We start from the raw sequence: 23131 nt of genomic DNA, 5'->3' as shown, positions 1-23131 counted from the left end.
CACCCTTAAAAAAATATACCCACAACTTTATAGCCATAATAGATAACAAAGTAAGGTACAGCCGGACAAATCTCGATTGGGGGGCCATCGTAGCTGATCCGTTTTTTCCATCATTACACTATTAAGTTGAGTTCCACATGTATCCACTGAGCACGCGTGCCATATACTCGTATTACGTAAACACTGGACACTCAAATTAGTAATGCAAACATTGTAAAACATGAAAAAATGGATAAGTTGCATTTGTCCCCCAGTCGAAATTGTCCCGCTATACCTTACCTCGTCTGTTCATTTTTATAACACTTTATCTGTGTCCATATTTTTAATATCTTGACTGTACCAGATAATTATAAAAAATACTATACTACCATAGATTGACTGAAAAAAATATATTAAGAAAATATGTGAAGATGAAAGTTTATCATCGATTATAAAAAAAAATAACCAACATTAATAAAAACTAATGCGTTGCCGTAAAAATAATCATTATACCAGAATATCTTCAAAGAGCAACGGATGCATCTATCGCAGCAACATGGTTTTGCGAGTCATTCGGTGAAAAAGCTTTGCAATTTTACGATGCTCGAGTTTAACAAGCTCTCCAGTATCGATAGTGATGAGCTATGAGTATCGGAAACTATTCCTGAGTCTAAAAGTTCATCACATAAAGTATTTTTTTAATTATAACTATTTAGAACTAGCGAAGATCGCAGGAGTCCGCTGGATGCGGGTGGCGCAGGACAGGTCATTGTGGCAATCTTTGGGGGAGGCTTATGTCCAGCAGTGGACGTCTTTCGGCTGATATGATGATGATGATGATGATGATGATGATGATGATGATGATGATGATGATGATGATGATGATGATGATGATGATGATGAATATGAACGATGATGATGGTGATGGTGATGATGATGAAAACTAGTGAGCGATCCACCCTAGGTTCGTACGGGGAGTAAAACATAAAAATGGACATGGTAAGATTGAAAGTAAAAATATAAAAGAAGGAAAATTAAATCCTAGAAGATTAATTTGCTAATCCGCGAATAAATTACTAAGTCAATAAGTGCTAACCCGTTATATGTATGCGTACACGTGTTTTAATATGTACATGCATTTAATATTTCCACCCTCTCATCGCAAACATACTCATAAATACGCAATAAATGTATAACAACCCACTATCAAAAATATAAAACTCGACACGTTACTTTCATTAGGTACGCTAAGGCGTGTTTTCATATTATCCGATCCGATATCGGATGTAAGACTCATATCCCATATATGTATTGAAGCAACCATCTTTGATTTTTGCCTTTGAAATCCTTAGGTACTAAATCCGATATCGGATCGGAAAATGTGAAAATGCACTTATTGTCGTATTTTATACTTATTGGCATGTTAAAACCTAATTCTTTGAATTTGTCACAACAAAATCTTAGAAAAATCAAGGAGAGGCATCGAATCCCTCTATTAAAATAAAATAAAATTTTAAATTGCCATTCTTCGGATATTAAATACGTAAAATCCCGTCGCTCCTAATTCCCATCCCTATTTAAAGCTTTGATCTTCGGCAGTCGTTTTAAAAAATGGAGCTAAAGATGGCCGGAGGTTCGATCGCTCCGCCAGTTAGTCTTAGAAATGCTTTTGAAAAGTAACGTCGTTCAGAAACTGACTCACCGTTTTGTCTTTGCTACAAATTACTTTGGTTTGAAGGTGGAATTGGAATAGGTATATATCTATTACCTATTCTAATTGCAGTTTACTCCGCCACATTGTTGACGACTGAATTACCGCAAATATCAAAGATTTGTGCAGAAACTTTTGAAGTTATGTAAGTTTTTCGACACCTAAGTACCTACCTACGGAGAATTTCCTATTTATACCATTGGCACATGGTGATCAAATATATGAAAGAGGCGCGTTCCTAGCACACAGTCTAAGCTCGTGTAGGTGAACGCGTACCATGCTTGTATGAGTGAAATGTGACAGGTGGTAACTGTGAGATAACCAAGAGCCCACCCACCCACAACCCACCCTGGGCGGCACTTTCAGCAGGGAGCGGAAGTGGCCATATTGTACGATAGTACTCTTTATTGTACTGTGCCATTGGCACATAATAGAGAATATGTATTCCTTAGATGAAGAAATATGTCAATGAAAACTTGGATCCTCCACCAAAAAAATTCAAAATATATAAGAATCTCGAATTAATAAATTATCATATTATATTATATTGATAACTTGGCAAGATATCGCTATGCTTTAAGAACAATCCAATATCAATTTTCAGCACTCCTCTCAGTTCTTCAAACCGGGTTGCTGTCCAATTTATTTGAGATCCTCCAAATATCGTGCTGCGAGAAAATTGCATTCAATTTGACGCCATACGAGATTTGAAATAAATGGAGTTGCTGAACAATCTATGAGATTGGATTTCTAAGAAAAAGCTCGTTTTTAAAATGGTAGAAAATTGTGAAGTGTTGTTCGATATCTTGTTAAAACGAAACACTGCGCAAAGGGACTAAGGTGAAGTGGGGCAAATCTCGACTGGGGTACAATTGTAACTATAATCCATTTTTTCCATTATTACACTATGATGTTGAGTTCTACATGTATCCACTGAACACGCCTACCATATATAACCGGTGGACATTCTATTTAATAATGTAAACATTGTAAAACAGGGAAAAATGGACCAGTTACATTTGCCCCCCAGTCGAGATTTGCCCCGCTGTACCTTATCTTTAACATCCATATCGATACTAATATTATAAATGGGAAAGTGTGTGTGCCTGTTTGTTTGTCTGTCTTTCACGTATCGACGTGATTTTTTAAGTGGAGGTAGCTGAAGGGATGGAGAGTGACATAGGCTACTTTTTGTCTTTTTCTAACCCCCCACTTCCCTGAAATGGGGGTTAGAAGTTTCTTTGGGGCATTTCACAATTTTCGAATTAAACGCGAGCGAAGCCGCGGGCAAAAGTTAAGTAGTATGTGCATATATTATGTTACATACATACAACATCTCAACATCATTCTGTGTAAGTAGAAGCGTATCGTTATTTATGTTGAGTCCGCAAATAACTTATTGCCAGAATAAATAGTTAGTTGTGGTCGTTACTGAGACGAATTGCCGACAGCACTAGGCCACGATGTCTATAAAATGTAATGTGCTAGCTTTGATCATTGACAAAATGATTTTTCCCCTCACTAGCTCGGAAACACGTGTTTTGTCCTTTAGTACCAGCGGTTAAAGACGCGTTTTATCCACTAATGGGTAAAGTAATTTGACCTTGAATAAAGTCAAATTATCTAGTGGGTAAAGTAGTTTGACCTTGAATAAAGTCAAATTTAACTGCTTTAAAATTGATAAAAGTAGGTGAATAAAGTAAAGTAGGTAGGGTAGGTGAGGTAATAAAGATGATTTACCACCTGTGGAACTACTGGAAGCAGTGATAAACGCATTTTTTGCGTTGTAGTTTCCTCGCTACAGTGAGGGGAAAAGTTTTGTGTAACACTCGGGTGCAAATGTATTTTACTTCTCGTGTGTTCCACACTCTACACTCGGCGTTCAAATACAACTTTGACCCCTTGTATAACAAATAATTATTAAATTTAGAAAATACTTTTATACAAAAGAGGAAAAATGCTTATAAAGCGTGACCAGAAATACATGATTATTGTCAGGAGGGCGCTATTATTCTGATGTATGGGTTGACAGTTCAGACACACCTCGGACACTGGCGATCAAATTTTTATGAAAGAGGCGCGTTCCTAGCACACAGTCTACTCGTAAGCTCGTGTAGATGAACGCGTACCAAGTACCATGCTTGTATGAGTGAAATATGACAGGTCGACTGTTCGCGTTTTTGACAGGCGGTAACTGTGAGATAACCGAGAGGGGGTCGGCGGAACTTTCAGGGGGGAGCCGGAGTGGCCATACTGAACGTTGATAGCGCAACGCGCCTCTTTCATATATGATCACCAATGTCCGAGATGTGTCTTTAGTCTGTGCTCAATCAGTTTTCCTATAAAAATTTTTTGCTCCCGCGTTACGGATAATTCGACATATCTACTAGATATAAGGAAATAAAATAGAATTCAATAAGCAGGTAATATCTAACGAGGCAATAGACCGAACGACGGGAAGTGACGACATTACAATAAAAACATTAGGAAACTGTTTCTGAGTGCGGGACCAGTGCCAAGTGGCGGGAGGTGAGACGAGATAATTGACGTAATTTCTGTAGTTAAATATTGCAAAACATTAAATGAGATCGTTTAAGAGAGGCCTGAGTTCACGCTTATATTGGGCGGGCAGCGGCATAATCAAAATATTTATATATTATTATATAATAATCAAAATATCTGAATAAACCTACAAACTATACATTTTGCAAAAGGTATTACTAAAACTACAAATGTACAAAGGATTGGTAAGTTTTTGGCGAAATGGTCCCGCCTCAGCATAATGCTAGCTCGGAGGTCAGCGCTGATCTTCCGACGAGAACATTTGTGTGACCACGAACGCAGCCGTGCGGTACGGCCCTATTGTAAGTTGAAAGCATCCTTACTGAATTCGACATTTTGTCTACTGTCAGCATGTCAGGTGTTTCCCTTCCACCATGACATGGGGTTCTTCAAGAAGCATGTATTTAGGGTTCTCAAAGGTCGGCAACGCATAAGTGGCTCCCTTGATGTTGCTTATGTCCATGGGCGGCGATGACTGCTTCCCATCAGGCGGCTCGTCTGCTCGTTTGCTGCCTATATTGGTCAGTTTGATCATGAAATCTGGTTTAGTTATTAGACTTATTAGTTCTTATTACAGGGAGCACATATCTGTATGTATGTAAATATGTACCTAGGTATAAACACATTTTTATTTTTAAATCGATGCGCCCGCCACATTGTGGCGTAATTTTGTAGGCACATTATCCGTAACCGGTGGGGAGATAGCGTTATAATCGTCAAGTTAAACAGGGTAGCGTAAAAAGTACAAGCAGTAGCAAAATCGCGGAGATTATGAGATACATTTCCGCTTGCCTGTGTGTCGGTGAGTTGGTCAAACATTGATGTTGTGGCAATGTCACTACGTACTTACTTAACCATAAAATTTTTACAATAATTAATTCTCGCCAGTACTTATCATAGGCGTAAAAATAAGTATCGTCAACTTATTTTTTCCAAATTTGGATCAATTAAAAAGATCTGGTTGTGACCATTATGCCACGAGAATCGATTTAAAATTGTAACACAGTCAAAAATAGACTGTTTACTGTAAAATCTTCGAGAGGTCGACTGTACATTGAAGTTTTTAGGTCCCAGCTGCGCCTTTTACGGACCTCTACCGGCTAAACAAGCCCCGTAGGCTGGTGCTCTTTCATTTTATATGCCAGGCTTAGCCTGAGAATGAGAACTCGTGAAGTTAGGGATCCCTGGGACATTACTTTAAGAAAGGTTATCTAAGATTCTGTAAAGGATAACATTTGGGAGACCGAATTTATAACCTACATAATCTCACGCTTGTCTTCTAAAATGGGTAGGCAGAGCTTTTGAAACCATTTTAGTGCTACTCTTAGTAACAGGTTGAATGGAAACGGAATTGCGATATTGAAGTAACAGGTACATAACAATTGAACTATGATCATCCCATATCCCTCTGTCGACTTCTACGATAACCATGGGAGGAAATGGAGTTTTAAAATTCTTCACAGGTCTTACGGGTGAAAATTAAACAATAAATAAATACGCGTTTTCAGAGATAAAACCTAGAATAATATATTACAAAATGTAGTACATCTCATCCATCAAAATTGTTGCTGGCGTGTCCGAGATCAGTCGTCATCAAGACATATCACACAAATAAGTGCCCTTATCGCGATTCAAATCCAGAACATCGGGCTAAGCAAACAGGGCCGCTATCCACTAAGCCAGACTGGTCGGCATTTTTCTATTCACAACCCAAAATAACCATGTTTTCCGTTTCAGCCAAAAATACTCATAATCAGCTTGTTTTTCCGTTTCACGGTTGTGTAACGTCACATTCCCGACACTCTGACCCACTTCCGCGATCAAAACGCGATTAGAAAAATCGCTGGCATAAATTAAAACGAACGAAGACGAACTCCCGAAACCGGTATTTCATACAAACGTTTGTCTAATTTTTACTGTATTTAATTTTTTTTTGTTATTCAAATAAGTTACACAGCATAACAGTAAAAACTAAGGCACTGTGAAACTAAAAATGATAAAAAAGAACAACATATAGAGCACATACTCAAAAATACAAAACAGAAAAAAAAACAATATTCTATTTAGGCGACGACGTAACAGCGTCTTCGGTTACCGCGATAGTTATTCATGAAATAAAACTATGGAAACGGATTATACGCGTAACTATAATGAATTTACAATTCATCCCGACGTTTCGAACACTTTACAGCATTTCATTTTTTTTCCTGTATATATTGGAAATATTTTTATAAATTTTTAATGTTCCTATTTACAGCATTTAATTTTTTTTCCTGTATATATTGGAAATATTTTTATAAATTTTTATTACCATGTTCCTATTCCTTTATTATTCTGAATATTAAGGACGAAAAACCTTGGTTGGTTGCAGTGGTAGCGAACCCCTTTGCTTGGTTGCAGTGGTAGCGAACGCCTGACATTAAACCTTTTGTGGCTTTTGTACTTTTTTGTTTTCTTAAAAAAAATATTCGCGGATATCATGACTAAGTTTGTACGGAGATTCCTTCGTCCCCTTTTCTCTAAAGATGATTTTTGACGCCGACTCCCGGTCCACATTCGCCACTCGTAAAAATAGTGGACGAAAAGACGTCGCGCGCGCCGCTCGTACCGCTGACATACATCTGTTTCGATTCGAATTAATACGAATAAGAAAGTAATTTTTGAAGTCTAGTATTTTTAGTGTACAATTGAAGTGAATAATTAGGTTAATTACCTGCTCATTGACATTGAAGATTTAAAAGATAAATATTTTTTAAATTATAAACAGTTTTTTTTTTTGGATTTCCTTTTGTGTTACAGTTAAAGTGTTGTGTTGTGTTGTTTTTGTGAATAGTGGATTTGAGAAATAATTTTGAAAGGTTCGTTTCTTTTCAAGTACTTAAACACGTGTATTTTTAAAATGTGCATTTGCACCTATGAACATAATAGGCCCCAATTCTAGTTCCATTTATTATTGAAGACATCCAGCGCCTCTACTTGGGATTGATGAGAGATAAGCATAAAAAATAAAAATGGGTACCTATAGTAATAATTTCTTGAGTATTTCTATAATACATTATGTCTACTTTTTTCACTTGTCTATATTTTGATGCGGTTAAATATCCACTTAAATCCTAAACCCAAATGTGTTTTTAATTTTTCAATACGTCCCAGATTCCACATTTATTTAGTTAAAACAAGAATACATGTACAAAAATTACACTTCCAACCTTAAAATAAAACAGTACTTTAACACTACTCCCATGCGAAAATTCATCCGCAACGCAGGCATCGTCATGTGGCCACAAATCCAAATCAACAACATGCTTCGTCAAACAAACCAATGATGATATCCCAGATTGTAAGTACGTGCGACTTTCGTTCCGGGGGTCCAATGAGTTTTTCGGAATTTATGTGCGAAATGTCATTTGATATTTGCCAGTCGCTTTTCGGCGAAAGAAAACATCGTGAGGAAACCGGACTAATTCCAGGTCTAGTTTACCCTTCAGGTTGGAAGACCAGACGGCAGTCGCTTTCATAAAAACTAGTGCCTACTCCCATGCAGACTCCCATGAGCCGTGGCAAATGCCGGGATAACGCAAGGAGGATGACGACGATGATTAATATTAAATATAATTTCATGTTAAAAAGTGAATCAATAATCATAGCTAATCGGGAACTATTCATAACCTGATATTATAATCCCGCCAGATTGTTAATATCAAAACCATCTGATAGTGTCAAATAACTAATCAAACAATTGAATTTCGATATTGTGCCTGCCTTTGAGCTTCATACCAACAATATGCTAATATTGCTAATGTTAGTAGTTCAACCAAACAACAATGTATGTATTATAACATTAATATACCTACTAATAGATACCGTGAATGGAGGTGATTTACCTACCATTTACTAAATAGGTATCTACCTACCAGAGGCGGCTGGTGAAAATTTCAGCTAGGCAACATTGAGCAAAGAGAAACCTACCTTTACATTAGGTACTTTACTAGTAATCAATTTTAGGCAAGCCGGTGGGAATCGGCTTGTATGGACCAGCCGCTGCTGCAGTACCTACACAAAGTGTATCATAAGAATTGCTAATTTTAATCGGATGTTACAACTTTTTGAGTTTTTTTTAATCGTTTTGGAGATTTAACCCCTAAAAAGAGTCTTCTTCTTCTTTGCCTGTCCCTCTTCCCAGTTCATCTGGGGTCGGGTCTCCTTGTATTTCTGCGCCAAAGTGCTCTGTTCTGGCTTGTCTGCGTACTCAGGTTCTCACTCAGAATCTCTTTTTGCATGTCTGACCACCAGGTATCGGGTCGTCTTCCCCTTCCTCGGGATTGGTTGGGTATCTTTAGGGCTTTCTTAACAGAATGGTCCTCATCCCGTCTGAGGATATGGCCGTACCAGCGCAGCCGGCTTTCCTTCACCTTTTCAACTATCGGTGCTACCTTAAACGATCCTCGGATATGTTCGTTTCGGACCTTATCCAGTCTGGTAACTCCTCCCGCCCATCTCAGCATTTTCATTTCGCTGGTGTGGAGCTTTTGTTGGTGTACTTTCTTAAACGTCCAGCACTCTGCACCATATGTCATGGCTGGTCGAACCACCGTTTTGTAAACTTTTCCTTTTACTCTAACAGGCATTTTGTGATCGCAGAGGACACTAGATAGTGATCTCCATTTAAGCCATCCGATGTTGACACGGTGATCTACGTCTTTATCGACTTTTGCATCCGAAGTAAGCACCGAGCCTAGATACTTGAAACTGTTTACTTTGGGTAGTGCTTGATTGTCTATATAAATGTTGCATCCAGTTTCTTCTGTACCTCCAAAGTTACATTCTAAGTATTATGGTTTTACTCCGACTTATACGTAGCCCGTGACTTTCTATGCGTGTTGTCCACTGACAGAATATTTCCTGAAGGTCTGCTGCATTTTTCGATAGTAAGACGATATCATCCGCGTAAAGCATACATTCTGGTGTTGGCTTTTGTATGTCTCTGGTGATGTAGTCCATGCACATGTTAAACAGTACAGGGCTTAAAGCTGATCCTTGATGGACCCCTACTTCTACGCCGAATGCATCGCTAAGGCCGGCAGGGCTTTTTACATGTGTTTTGGTGTTTTTATACATATCTTGGACTATAGTTATGTAGTACTCTGGGATGTTTTGCTTTCTCATCGCCTGCCATACTAGCCTTCGAGGGACTCTATCGAAAGCTTTTTCTAAATCGATGAAAATGAGATATAAATTTTCTTTATTCAAACGGTGTTTTTCCATCACAATCCTGAGTGTTTGGATAGCATCGATCGTCGATTTGCCAGGCGTGAAGCCATACTGGTTTTCGGTTATGAGGATATGATCATATAAACGTGAGGCAATGACTCTTTCGAAGAGTTTTAACGTGTGTGATGTGAGCTTTACTCCTCTGTAATTGCCACACTGTGCAATATCGCCTTTTTGCTTATAAATAGGGCACAGTGTGCTATTACGCCAGCCTTCAGGGATTTTGCCATCTTTGATAATGCAATTGAACAGTTTAGTCAACCAGGGTAGTGCCGTTTGGTCCGTCTTCTTCCAGATGTCCGCTGGTATCTGATCCGGCCCCGTGGCTTTGTGATACTTCATTTTGGTTAATGCCTTCTTTACTTCTTCCACTGTTATGCAGTATATGGGTCCCTGGGTGGCAAGCTCATGTAGCATAAGTGCGTTAGGGTATTCCTCGTTCATTAGTTGTTCGTAATATTCCTTCCAACGGTTCGTAATATTCCTTCTAACCCCTAAAAAGAGTAAAGAATAAATAACTAAAGGGATTAAAAAGAGCATGAAAGTACCTACACAAAGTGTATGATAACAATTTCTAATTTCAATCGGATGAAACAACTTACTGAGCTTTCTTTTTATTTAAAAAAAATCGTTTTTGGAGATTGATCCCCTAAGGGGATTAAAAAGAGCATGAAAGTTTGTACGAGGAAAAGTTTTATTGTAAGCTAGGAACTTGATAGTTTAAAGTAGGTAATAACAACGATAATTATTTCAAGATTGTCTAAGTTTCATCCCCTAAGAGGTTTAAAAAGGGGATGAAAGTTATAGGTACTTTAATCAAGTAGATAACTTGAAATTTCGTAAAACGTATGTTTGGAAAATCAACAATTAAAATAATAAAAAGGGGGATGAAATTGGTATAGAGATCCAATTTTATTTAAAGTAGGTACTTAACTTATTCTATTCGGTTGTATCGGATATTTACACAAACAAACGAAGCATTATTATTCGGGGTACGTTTTTTCTTGGACTTCATTAAAATTTGTCTTGTAAGAGTATAATTATGTGTTCGGTATGAATATAACTATGCCTATATACTTATATTTGCACATGCCATGCTATTTGTAAAGGCCAGGTGGCTTCAATCTCAGTGACTGATGGATTTCCAACGAAAATAGGAGTTTGGCCAAATGTTATCTAGAACATGTGGTCTGGCGCTATCTAGACATGCAATCAGATGTAGGTAGTTTAGGTAGTACTTGCCAAATGATGATAATTTCAAAGAATCGACCAACGTACGTACGTACAACCAAAAAATAACCAAAACCTCTCTTTATTTCCAGATAAGTGTGGTGCAGTGCAGTGCAGTGCGAGTGTGATGTGGGAAGCCTGAGCATGGAGAGTGGCTTGCCTGCCTCGGACGCCGACGACGGCCCGCCCGGCTCGTCCGGCAGCGGATCCTCGTCCGGCACCGGCTATTATCATAAAAACGGTAAGTTACAACATATCTACAGGCTACGGTGACCGCTTACTACCAAGCGTGGCGACCACCATAAGAGTATATTGAATGTAACTTTCGAATGCAGCGCCAAGTTTAAGTTACGCCAACTTTTCATGTGACTTTCCATGCCTAAAGGTTCCTTATAGCACATAAAGCATGTGGACCCTTTAAACCAAGTCCAAGTTGCCAGAGTTGCGACTGAGTACTCGTGATATATATACGTCGCATAAACGTCTGCGTCGTAAATAACTCGCTGAATGGAGTTAGATGACGCGTAGTTGATGAATGTGCCCTATTTTACTGTCACTCTTAAATTAGCTCTAGTTTTAGTTTAATTCAATAGTTTAGAGACCTGTATTTAAAAGATTATTATATGATTGATGTTACACCTGTATTTCTGAAGGGGGTAGGCAGTGCACGTGAACCACTGAGCTTTTAAACCGGTCAAACTTCAGTGCTACTCTTGGGCAATTAAGGGGTTGAAAAAAGAAGGAATTTTGTAGTAACAGGTTGCCAGCACTACACACCACAATGGAACCTCATATCCCATAGTCCACTTCTACGACACCCACGGGAGGAAAGGGGGTGGTGAAATCTTAACCAGTCACGTAGCCATTACAGGAGATTGTGTCTTTCAAAATGATGATAAAATTGCATACTAAAAGTATTATTTTTCAAACTTTGGACCCCCATTTCACCCCCTTAGGGGGTGAATTTTGAAAAATCCGTTCTTAGTGCTCCTCTACACCTTATAAGGAACCCAATTCGCAAGGAAAGACCTAAGCCCTCCTACGTGTATACGTAGCATAGAACACGACCGGTCAATTATACTGTCATGATTGTGACCGAGTCTTTAAAAGTAAATTTGGCCTGGCCAGCCATATTATAAGAGCTCATATGAGAAAACAACTTTGATTGCTGAGGTCGCCGGCAGAGGACTTTAATATAAGGAACCTGCGTACCCAATTTGAAATCTCAAGAATCAGTGGTTTCAGCTGTGCGACTGTGCGTTGTTATATCAGTCAGTCAGTCAGTTCCTTCTTTTATATGTATATTTAATAAACTGGCAAAGTTTTAATACTTCCAAAATAACATACCATTTTATTTGAATGTAGGCTCAGTTTTTAACCGACTTGAAAAAAATGAGGTTCTGAATTCGTCGGGATCTTTTTAACCCCCGACGCAAAAACAACGGGGTGGTATAAGTTTGACGTGTCTGTCTGTCTGTCTGTCTGTCTGTCTATCTGTCTGTCTGTCTGTCTGTGTGTGTGTCTTTCTGTGGCATCGTAGCTCCCGAACGGATGAACCGATTTAGATTTAGTTTTTTTTGTCTGAAAGCTGAGTTAGTTGGGAATGCCGAGTGTCCTTAGCCATGTTTCGGGGGTTTTTTCAAAATTTTAATTTATGTACCTACGCTCCCCGCCTGGACTGAATTGGAAAATTATACCTTGTTTTCTCAAAAACATGTCTCGTAGGCCCTGTGTTGTTTGCTATAAGGTTCATATTTATGTTTATAAATATTTGTCCCATGTATAGGTACTGTACCTATATAAGTATATGTTTGTGTGTGTACTGGCCTGAAATAAAGCTTCATTAACATAATAAGCGTTATGAAGTGAGGTGATGATGAATGGAACGTAGCACGCATTGTTTACGTTGATGGAGAACATTTTACTACGACGTAACGATACAGCCACGGGTACACTACACCTGCCAGTTGTGGTCGTGTTTGCCGCTCCCGTATTGGCTTACACAGCCACGAAAAACGTTGTTGCCTCACTTGACACTGCTTGAATAGTCTGTTAGAGACTTGAAGGCGGATGAAGACGATAATGATGATGAACGATACAGCACCTATGTATAGTTAAGTACCTATAAGTAAGGTCAATTCACCTTTACTTGTCTAATCATAAACATTAAATAAATGTCATATACAAAGAAAAAGTGACCAAGGCCTCCAAGTGTTCCGAGCTGGAATCGAACCAGCGTACTCCGTTTACCGGATGGATGCCTGTAAAACCACTCGGCCATCGGATTTCATTCATAATTTATTATTTAGATTTTAGTCATATTTAAATATCCAAATATGTACAGTGCTGGACAAAATTCTTCATACACCGACATATAAAATAAACTTTCTATCATAATTTCTTTACCCTTAAACTTAACATCACAGTTGTGTTGGAAAACTTTTAGCTAATTTCATGGTGTACAACATACAGACAATAACATATCAATGATTGTAAAATGATTGTTTTACATGGGTATAAATATAAATATTAGTACTTTTGGCTCTGGACAAATTTGATCATACAGTAATTAAAATATTTACGAATGAAATGCAATGTATGTAGTAGTGTGTATGGCTTTCATCTGCTTTAGATATTGCTGCTTGTCTCGGAGGAACATTTTCAGTTACAAACTGAAGGTATTTATCTAACCCAAGCTTTTTCCGTGTGCCTACTAAAGTAGGCAAAGTGGGTATAATTCAGAATGACATTTGATATTTTCTTTATTTTTCCAAAAACTTCCTTAAATTTTGGCTTGGATTGATTACATGAGACTATGTTAGCCATTCAAGTTACTTAATCATATAAATCACAACGAACGCATGAAATAGACATACTAGTATTTTCTTTCAGTCATCTTTATTAAACACATCATATATATATTCAGACGGGCGATGGCTGCAGTATTCCTGCCGAATAATCGGATTGTTTAATTGAATAGTCTGGTTTACTCTCACGGGAGTTTTATATAGTTAAATTCATTGATGTCTGTTGGACTTAACCAGACGAGTATGTTTGTACCTACATTAAATTCTGAAAGCGAATGAATACCGTTTGAAAGATTTATGAGGTAGGCGCCGGTGTTATGTAAATTTAAGCCTACTGCGACACGGCCGATCGCGAAATTAATGAGGGTGGACGGAAAAGTACTGTCGACGCTTGAAGCATTGGACGTTTCGTAAAGCTACGGTGAATAAGTTTTTTGCAAAAATTTCATTTTTGGCACAAACTTTTATCGCTGACTGTACCTTTCTTTCAACAGTCATCTACTGCTCTGAGACGTTTCTAAAAACCCCTTACTCGATGGGGATACGACGTTTCTAAACATAGTTCCTATGACCACCTTTCTGCTCTATCATCAGATCAGCTCCATAATACCATAATATTGCATTGTCACGTGATTTACATATGTGTGCAAATTTTTAGCTCAATCTGAAACCGGGAAGTGGGTCAAATTTAGCTTCTACGTTTTGACGCACACTAACATACTAACAAGACAAGTTGAATAAAAGCTTGTAAAAATGTTGTTTGTGTGTTTACTTGTAATTTTCTCTTTATCGATCTCTCACGATAAAACCAGTACGGTCGTTGCACGTTGTGTCAATTTCAATCGAAAACGTTAATGTTTCTGTTATGCTCATGATGGGATTGAACAGCTGTTTTTTTAACCCCCGACGCAAAAACGACGGGGTGTTATAACTTTGACGTGTCTGTCTGTCTGTGTGTGTGTCTATCTGTGGCATCGTAGCTCCCGAACGGACGAACCGATTTAGATTTAGTTTTTTTGTCTGAAAGCCGAGTTAGTCGGGAGTGTTCTTAGCCATGTTTCATGAAAATCGGTCTACTATGTCGCGGTCGGGGGTGTTTTCAAAATTTTAATTTTGTGGTTAGGTTATTTATTCGTCACTTTCGTTACCTGTCTTTGTAGTCTTAATATATGAGTTGTTGGAATGGGATCTTGATTAAGAACTTGACTAAAACCACGACGTGGAATCAAGACTCTCTCGGTTACCTCACAGTTACCGCCTGTCAAAAACGCGAACAGTCGACCTGTCATATGTCACTCATACAAGCATAGTACGCGTTCACCTACACGAGCTTGGACTGTGATCTGGGAACCCCCTGACTATACTATGATTTAGTTGGCGAAGTTTTGTACGATGAAACCGCTCTAATTTTATTTTTTTAACATTGTTTGTGTATAACGCTAGCCGTAATCGTGGATTACGGCTAGCGTTTGATGGATTGGACATTCAGGATTCGGAAGTCTCCGTCATATTTTACAGTCGATGTAGATTGTCGCAATCAGCAATCCGCACGCTATGGTGCATAGTAATGCTAAATAAATAAAACAGATAATTAAGATCTATTCTTACGGGTACCTAGATGTTTGCTATAACGCCACTCTAAAGCGGTTGAGAATTGATGGAAGGCATGGATAAATTCGCACACATCCCGCAGGCCTCCGTGGCGCAGTTGGTAAGCGCGATGGCCCCGGCAAGGCGAAAGGTCGCAGGTTCGAGTCCTGCCGGAGGTGCGAATTTTTCCATTTTTCCTTTAATTTAAAAATATGTAAACAAAACAGTTTTATTTCGGATAAAAATCCGTAGCTGTTAGGAACATATACATTAAATTTAACTTATATAACCTAACCACAAAATTAACATTTTGAAAAAACCCCGACCGCGACATAGATAGTAGATCGATTTTCGTGAAACATGGCTCAGAACACTCCCGACTAACTCAGCTTTCACCACTTCTCGCACTAGTGGGTAAAAAAGTACCATCTGTACTGAAATAGTAGGTACATTACAAATACAAGTGCGCAAAAAAAGGAAGTTCGAAACGAGTGGCGATAAATTAAAACACGACCGAAGGGAGTATTTTAAATCAATACGAGTTACGAATTTCCTTTTCACACGTGTATCGTACGACGTTTTTCAGTACAGATGAGCCTCCGAAGTTTCGACTTGACAAATAATGAACCACTTCTCGCACTAGTCTGAAAATAGTTATTTGTTATACAAGGGGGCAAAGTTGTATTTTAACGCCGAGTGTGGAATTGAAAAACGAGCAAGTGAAAGGATTCTATAGTTGAACCACGAGCGAAGCGAGTGGTTCGAGAATAGAATCCTGAACTTGCGAGTTTTTTAACAAACGAGAAGTAAAATACATTTTGCACCCGAGTGTAACACAAAACTTTTCCCCTCACTATAGCGAGGAAACTACAACGCAAAAAATGCGTTTATCACTGCTTCCAGTAGTTCCACAGGTGGTAAATCATCTTTATTACTAGAATCACCTACTTTTATCAATTTCAAAGCAGTTAATTTGACTTTATTCAAGGTCAAATTACTTTACCCACTAGTGGATAAAATGCGTGTTTACCCGCTGGTATTAAAGGACAAAACACGTGTTTCCGAGCTAGTGAGGGGAAAAAGTTATTTAACTTTCGGTTCTAGTAAGTATTAGGTAACAGTCTCGCATTGCTTACTTTGTCCGTGCAATTAATATAATTTTCTTGCCTGTGTGGTAACTTCAGAATGTTTCCTTTACCGAAGAGCAACTGGTAAATGTGTAACTGTACATCAACATGTCATTACCGTTCTCGGACCTGAATAAATAATGTTCGCAGTCGACTCGCTAATAGACGATACTATTCAAACAGGTACTAAGCTACAAACGAAGGCATAGTACAGAAAAAAGAAATAGGGTAAGGTACAACGGGACAAATCTCGATTGGGGGGAAAATGTAACTGGTCCATTTTTCCATGTTTACAAAACAGTGTCCACCGGTTATATAGGTATGGTAGGTGTGTTCAATGGATACATGTAGAACTCAACATCATAGTGTAATACTGGAAAAAATGGATTAGTTACAATTGCCTCCCAACCGAGATTTGCCCCGCTGTACCTTATATGGTAATGTGGTCACTGTAAATCAGATCATGATAAAATGTGTCGCTTAACTTCATACTCGAGTAAATATGCTATAAGGTTGATTATTTTTCAGATAATATGTATTTTTTATACATAATCATCCTTAAAGCAGAATGGAATTATCCGAGTTTAAAGTTTAGCGACACAAATTTCAGTTTAGACAATCCACCCCTTTTCCTCCCGTGGGTGTCGTAGAAGTTGACTTTGTGGTATGGGTACAACTTTGGTGTGGGCGATTGGCTGGGAATCTGTCAAGTGTCTGTTAATTGCTGAAAGTGGTGCTGAAACCTGAGCAGATCCAATGTACTCAGCCTACTCTTTTTGGAAATATAGGCGATAACTGTAGTAGGTAGGTATGTTTACCATTTTAGACATTAAAATTTCGCATAAGCTAGCGCTTGTGCTGCCCCCTACAATAAACGCTCGTTATAAACCAACATGTCATTACCATACCCTAATTTCCTCAATCGGGAGTTTAAACTTGACATTAACATTCCGGATAAACGAGCTCTCTTGTGCTGCTCCCTGCAGTTCACGCACACTATAAATCAACATGTCATTACCATCCCCTAGACCTGAATAAATAATGTTTCGGCTTTCGACTGACTAATAGAAGCCACTTCAGATCCTGTGTAATGAATGAGTTCACAGTGCTAAGAAAACAGGTAAGTTTAGTTTTGACCCTATACTATTTTTAACCCCCGACGTAAAAACGACTTGTGTTATAATTTTGAGGTGTCTGTCTGTCTGTGGCATCGTAGCTCCCGAACGGATGAACCGATTTCGATTTAGTTTTTTTTGACAGCTGAGTTAGTCGGGAATGTTCTTAGCCATGTTTCATGAAAATCGGTCCACAGCTATGTCGCGGTCGGGGGTTTTTTCAAAATTTTAATTTTGTGGCTATTAAAAAAACCAGATGGCGGCAAACAAGCATACGGAAGCAGACCGATTTTCAAGAAACATGGCTAAGAACACTCCCGACTAATTCAGCTTTCAAACAAAAAAAGCTAAATCTAAATCGGTTCATCTGTTCGGGAGCTACGATGCCACAGACAGACAGACAGACACGTCAAACTTATAACACCCCGTCGTTTTTACGTCGAAGGTTAAGAATTGATTTTTTTGTTCTAAAAATGACATTAATTTTTGCATTTCCAAGTGATTATTTCCTAAACTGTTTTTATTGTAGTAATTTATGTTTCATATTACGTTAGATTAAAAAAAAACTAATTTTTGTAATTTTTCCTCACAAATTGTTTTCCTCACAAGTTGTGCTGCTGCTATCTACAGTTGAACCTCCTTATAAATCAGCATGTCATCACCGTGCTCGTCTGAATAAATAATGTCGGCAGTCAACTGGCTAATAGAAGCGACTATCTAAACGCTTATGAATGGTAATGAAAATTACACAGTTAACTCAAACTAGTAGTTTCTTCATCTTTAAGAATTTTTTGCTTTATATGTAAATAAAAAGGTAAAGTTAAAATTTCGTGGACCGTTTCGTGGTATACTACTTTATCGTTTTTTTTCTTTAACTGTTAAATGTGTATTGTTGTAGGTATTGTTTTAAATTTGATTTGTATTGTAGTGTATTGTACATTACTATACCAGTGCGGAAAAGAGGAAATTTGAAACGAGTGGCAATAAATTAAATCTCAATTAAGGCACAGTTTAATGAAGAGTAATATCGTAAGGGGTTAAAAAATAATTTGTTATACATACGTACATACCTCAATGCAATATATACATATATACACCCCTTACATTTCAACCCCTTAATAGGCGAGACGACTAAAAAAAACTAATTAGTCCGTCAATTAGTTTATGAAAGAATATTAGAAACGCATTTTTTATTTTTTCTCGAAATTCGAAAAATTACGACTGTACAGTGCGTTGAAGTTTCGCGTGACGTCACGCCTAGGTACAATTTTTACTTAGAAGTGACGTCACAAGCCCCCACTCCGGAACTTTGATGCCCTATATCTTTGTATTTTTTTATTAATCAGAAAAAGCGAAAAATATGTGTTCAGTATTATTGGACGATCTAACTGATGTACTAAACAGAATGCCATTTTTTTATGTAGTCGTCATCGCTATTGCTAAGGGTCACTGGCACCACTGAAAATGGCCAACCTCGGGTTAATCCTCCATTTTTTATTTGACAGTTGACAGCCAACTAAGCTTGAGTTTAGCGGGTGGTGCTAGTGGCCCTAAGAGTAGCAATGAAACTTGATTAGTTTCATATACTCTACCTACATCTTTTGGGAATACCTACATGCGTTTTAGTTTATGAATGCTCATTAACCATGTCAAAATATCTCCAGTACGTTATCCTACTTGATTTACTCTACTAAGGTAAAGCTGAGAAGGGCATAATTAATGGTTCGCAGTAAAACGCACCTGTTCTTGGCTATTATTTAACAGATATTATTATTTTACCTGAAGCACGGTCCATCGCAACTACAGATCACAAGAGCCGGAACGAATAGCAGGCATATATTATGTTTCCGTAGTTTTTTTATTTAACATGAGAACGCAACCGCTTGATTCAGTTGCGTCAACGTTTTAGAAAATTAATGACCTAACCACAAAATTTAAATAAAGGACCGATTTATATGTAGCATGGCTAAGAACGCTCCCGAGTCTCCCGACTAACTCAGCTTTCAAACAAAAACAAACTAAATCTAAATCGGTTCATCCGTTCGGCTACGATGCCACAGACAGATACATACACAAAAACAGACAGACAGTTTTTTAAAATAATTTACATCGTGCATAAGTCAAGAAATTTCAAATAGGTAACAATAACGCTACGATTTTCAAGAACCTTTACACCGGAAATCCTTTACTGACAAATTACTGAAACCTATATTAATATATTAGTCTTATCTCTGAAACAGACCAAACTTTATACTTGAGAATCTTGAGTCACATCTGCATGAAGCTGAAGCTGACTGAATAATTACTTGGTTTACTTACCCGAGGCACTTATTCACAAGGATTAAGAATTTCAGCGGAACGTGGTTCGTCATAAGAATAAAGTTTTTTTTCCCCTCACTAGCTCGAAAACACGTGTTTTGTCCTTCAATGCCTGCGGGTAAAAACGAATTTTATCCACTAATGGGTAAAGTAATTTGACCTTGAATAAAGTCAAATTAACTGCTTTAAAATTGATAAAAGTAGGTGAATCTAGTAATAAATATGATTTACCACCTGTAGAACTACTGGAAGCAGTGATAAACGCATTTTTTGCGTTGTAGTTTCCTCGCTATAATGAGGGGAAAAGTGTTGTGTTACACTCGGGTGCAAGTGTATTTTACTTCTCGTGTGTTAAAAAACTCGCAAGTTCAGGATTCTGTTCTCGAACCACTCGCTTCGCTCGTGGTTCAACTATAGAATCCTTTCACTTGCTCGTTTTTCAATTCCACACTCGGCGTTAAAATACAACTTTGCCCCCTTGTATAACAAATAACTATTACAATAAGTAATATTGTCTTCGGTTACCGCGATAGTTACTCATGAAATAAAACTATGGAAACGGATTAAATCGCGTATAATGAATTTAAAATACATCCCGACGTTTCGAACTCTTTACAGCGTTCGTGGTCAACGGGTGACTGAGGAAAAATTAAAATGTGCAAAAGCTACCCACTTACAAGAAATATTAACGAACCATGACCACAAATAATATAGATTTCTAAGGCAGGTTCACACACTATTAATAAAGCCAGTTATACAATATTCAAAAAAATTTTACCATTACTCTGTTAAAAAATAATTAACCAATTAATCTACACAAAATTGACAAAGAAACAAACTGCAAATGTCCAACACCATACAACACAAATGCCTCACAGCCTTCGTCGTGCTTGTTCCATTATCAGATGTACTACTGGATCCCAAGCCGGTGGTAAAGTAAAGCCATCCTCTCTATTAAAGTTTGGATATTTCTTGATCTCAATGGCCTCTCGCAACATTCTGGGTATATATCGCTTCTCCTTAGCGAGAACCAGAGGCTTGTCAAACTTTATAGCATGATTGACTTTATCCATGACATGTTCAGAGACTGCAGACCTTTGCCGACGGTGCTTGACATCCGCTATGTGTTCCTTCACCCGTGTGGAAATGCTTCGTTTCGTCTGTCCCACATATGACAGCCCGCACTCACAGTCTAGCCTGTACACTCCCGCGCTTTGTAGAGGAGTTTGACATTTCACAGGCCTCAGGAATTGGGACATCTTCTTCATAGGCTTGAAATAAGTTTTAATAGAAGCCCGTTTCAAGATGTGGCTGATCCTATCTGTGACCCCTCTAACAAAGGGGAGAATTGCAGGCCGGCGCTCGACTGTAGGGATCTTCAAACGGGCCTTCTGCTTGACACGCGGTATCTTGAGCTTGTTCGCCAACAGCGCCTGCCTGGCTGCAGTCTCTGAACATGTCATGGATAAAGTCAATCATGCTATAAAGTTTGACAAGCCTCTGGTTCTCGCTAAGGAGAAGCGATATATACCCAGAATGTTGCGAGAGGCCATTGAGATCAAGAAATATCCAAACTTTAATAGAGAGGATGGCTTTACTTTACCACCGGCTTGGGATCCAGTAGTACATCTGATAATGGAACAAGCACGACGAAGGCTGTGAGGCATTTGTGTTGTATGGTGTTGGACATTTGCAGTTTGTTTCTTTGTCAATTTTGTGTAGATTAATTGGTTAATTATTTTTTAACAGAGTAATGGTAAATTTTTTGAATATTGTATAACTGGCTTTATTAATAGTGTGTGAACCTGCCTTAGAAATCTATATTATTTGTGGTCATGGTTCGTTAATATTTCTTGTAAGTGGGTAGCTTTTGCACATTTTAATTTTTCCTCAGTCACCCGTTGACCACGAACGCTGTAAAGAGTTCGAAACGTCGGGATGTATTTTAAATTCATTATACGCGATTTAATCCGTTTCCATAGTTTTATTTCATGTATTACAATAAGTATTGTACATAATTATAAGTTCCCTGCCGAGGTATTCCCATGAACTACATATATGAGAGTATGGGGTTCTTCAAAAAAGGAGTGCACAAGTTTCTAATGGGTCGACAACGCGCATGTGACACCCCTTGAGTTGCAGGCGTCCATAAGTTACGGTGGCCGCCTTCCATCAGGCGGACCGTATGCCTGTTTGCCAATACGTGTTTCGCATACTCTCTATTCCGCACTTGTAGTGTACTTTCCCGTGGGTGCAAAATGGTAATATTATTCGTGGGTGTAGTAGAAGTCGACTGTGGAATGATAGATATTATAAGATATTATAGGTACATACGAGTAGGTACACATTTCATTTCGTACTGACATGATTTAAAATTTAAAAAATGTTCGCTTTTTTTGGTATTTTTCTAAGAAGTTGGCTAAATTAAAGTTGAATCCGATAAACAAATGTCACATCAAGTTCGGATTTTGAAAATCGCAATACCATCGCCAGCGTCCGTGGGTTTTGCATCAATTTGCATTTTCGCTTTGAGACGAAACCGCTCGTGAAAGCAGGAGAGCTATTAATATGTATATAAACTGTCCTAAATCTATAAACGCTGTGTTTTTAACCCCCGACGCAAAAACGACGGGGTGTTCTAAGTTTGACGTGTCTGTCTGTCTGTATGTGTGTCTGTCTGTGGCATCGTAGCTCCCGAACGGATGAACCGATTTAGTAGTAGTAGTAGTAAAACACTTTATTGTACTAGAAAATAATACAACACACAGGAAAAAGAGCTTATTACAATTACAAAGACGAACTTATCCCTTTAAGGGATCTCTTCCAGTTAACCTTAGATTTAGTTTTTTTTTTGTCTGAAAGCTGAGTTAGTCTGGATTGTTCTTAGCCATGTTTCATGAAAATCGGTCTACATATCGCGGTCGGGGGTTTTTTCAAAAAATTAATTTCGTGGATTGCAGGACTAGATATGTTATCCATACCATACTAATATTATAAATGGGAAAGTGTGTGTCTGTTTGTTTGTCCATCTTTCACGGCAAAATGGAGCGATGAATTGACGTGATAGTTGAAGGGATGGAGAGTGACATAGGCTACATTTTGCCTCTTTCTAACGCGAGCGAAGCCGCGGGTAAAAGCTAACTAGTTTACTATAAAATATTCGTGTCGGCTTCATTAAGAGAAACCAATCGTGATTAATCTTAATTATCGCACGTGTATTTTCGTTATAACCCGGTTTTGACACGTGTCATGAAATTAATCGAAAATCGATACTAATGATCTCAAAGTTAATACTGTATCCTTGTTAGCGAAGAAACTTGAGTAATTAAGATTTTGTTTAATTAAATATTTGGAAGGCGGCCATTTTGTTTCTGATCACTTGATTGGATAACAATTTGTTAAGGTTGTTAATATAAATTG

At 38.1% G+C, this 23131-nt stretch overlaps 1 protein-coding gene across 2 annotated transcripts in view; it reads left to right on the top strand.

Annotated features, from left to right (window-relative positions):
• The first annotated feature begins 6855 nt into the window (after positions 1-6855).
• Positions 6856-23131, top strand: part of LOC125237727 (KH domain-containing, RNA-binding, signal transduction-associated protein 3-like) — a 275954-nt gene continuing 259678 nt past the window's right edge. For both annotated transcript variants that reach the window (XM_048144893.1, XM_048144892.1), the window contains exons 1-2: positions 6856-7110; positions 10846-10994. In XM_048144893.1, the coding sequence (XP_048000850.1) occupies positions 10898-10994 (97 nt within the window). In that variant the 5' untranslated portion in view covers positions 6856-7110; positions 10846-10897. The remainder of the gene's footprint in view (positions 7111-10845; positions 10995-23131) is intronic.

The sequence above is a fragment of the Leguminivora glycinivorella genome, chromosome 22 (assembly GCF_023078275.1).
Source record: "Leguminivora glycinivorella isolate SPB_JAAS2020 chromosome 22, LegGlyc_1.1, whole genome shotgun sequence".
NCBI classification, from domain to species: domain Eukaryota; kingdom Metazoa; phylum Arthropoda; class Insecta; order Lepidoptera; family Tortricidae; genus Leguminivora; species Leguminivora glycinivorella.
The sequence above is the reverse complement of the archived record's forward strand: the minus strand, read 5'-3'. Positions and strand labels throughout refer to the sequence as shown.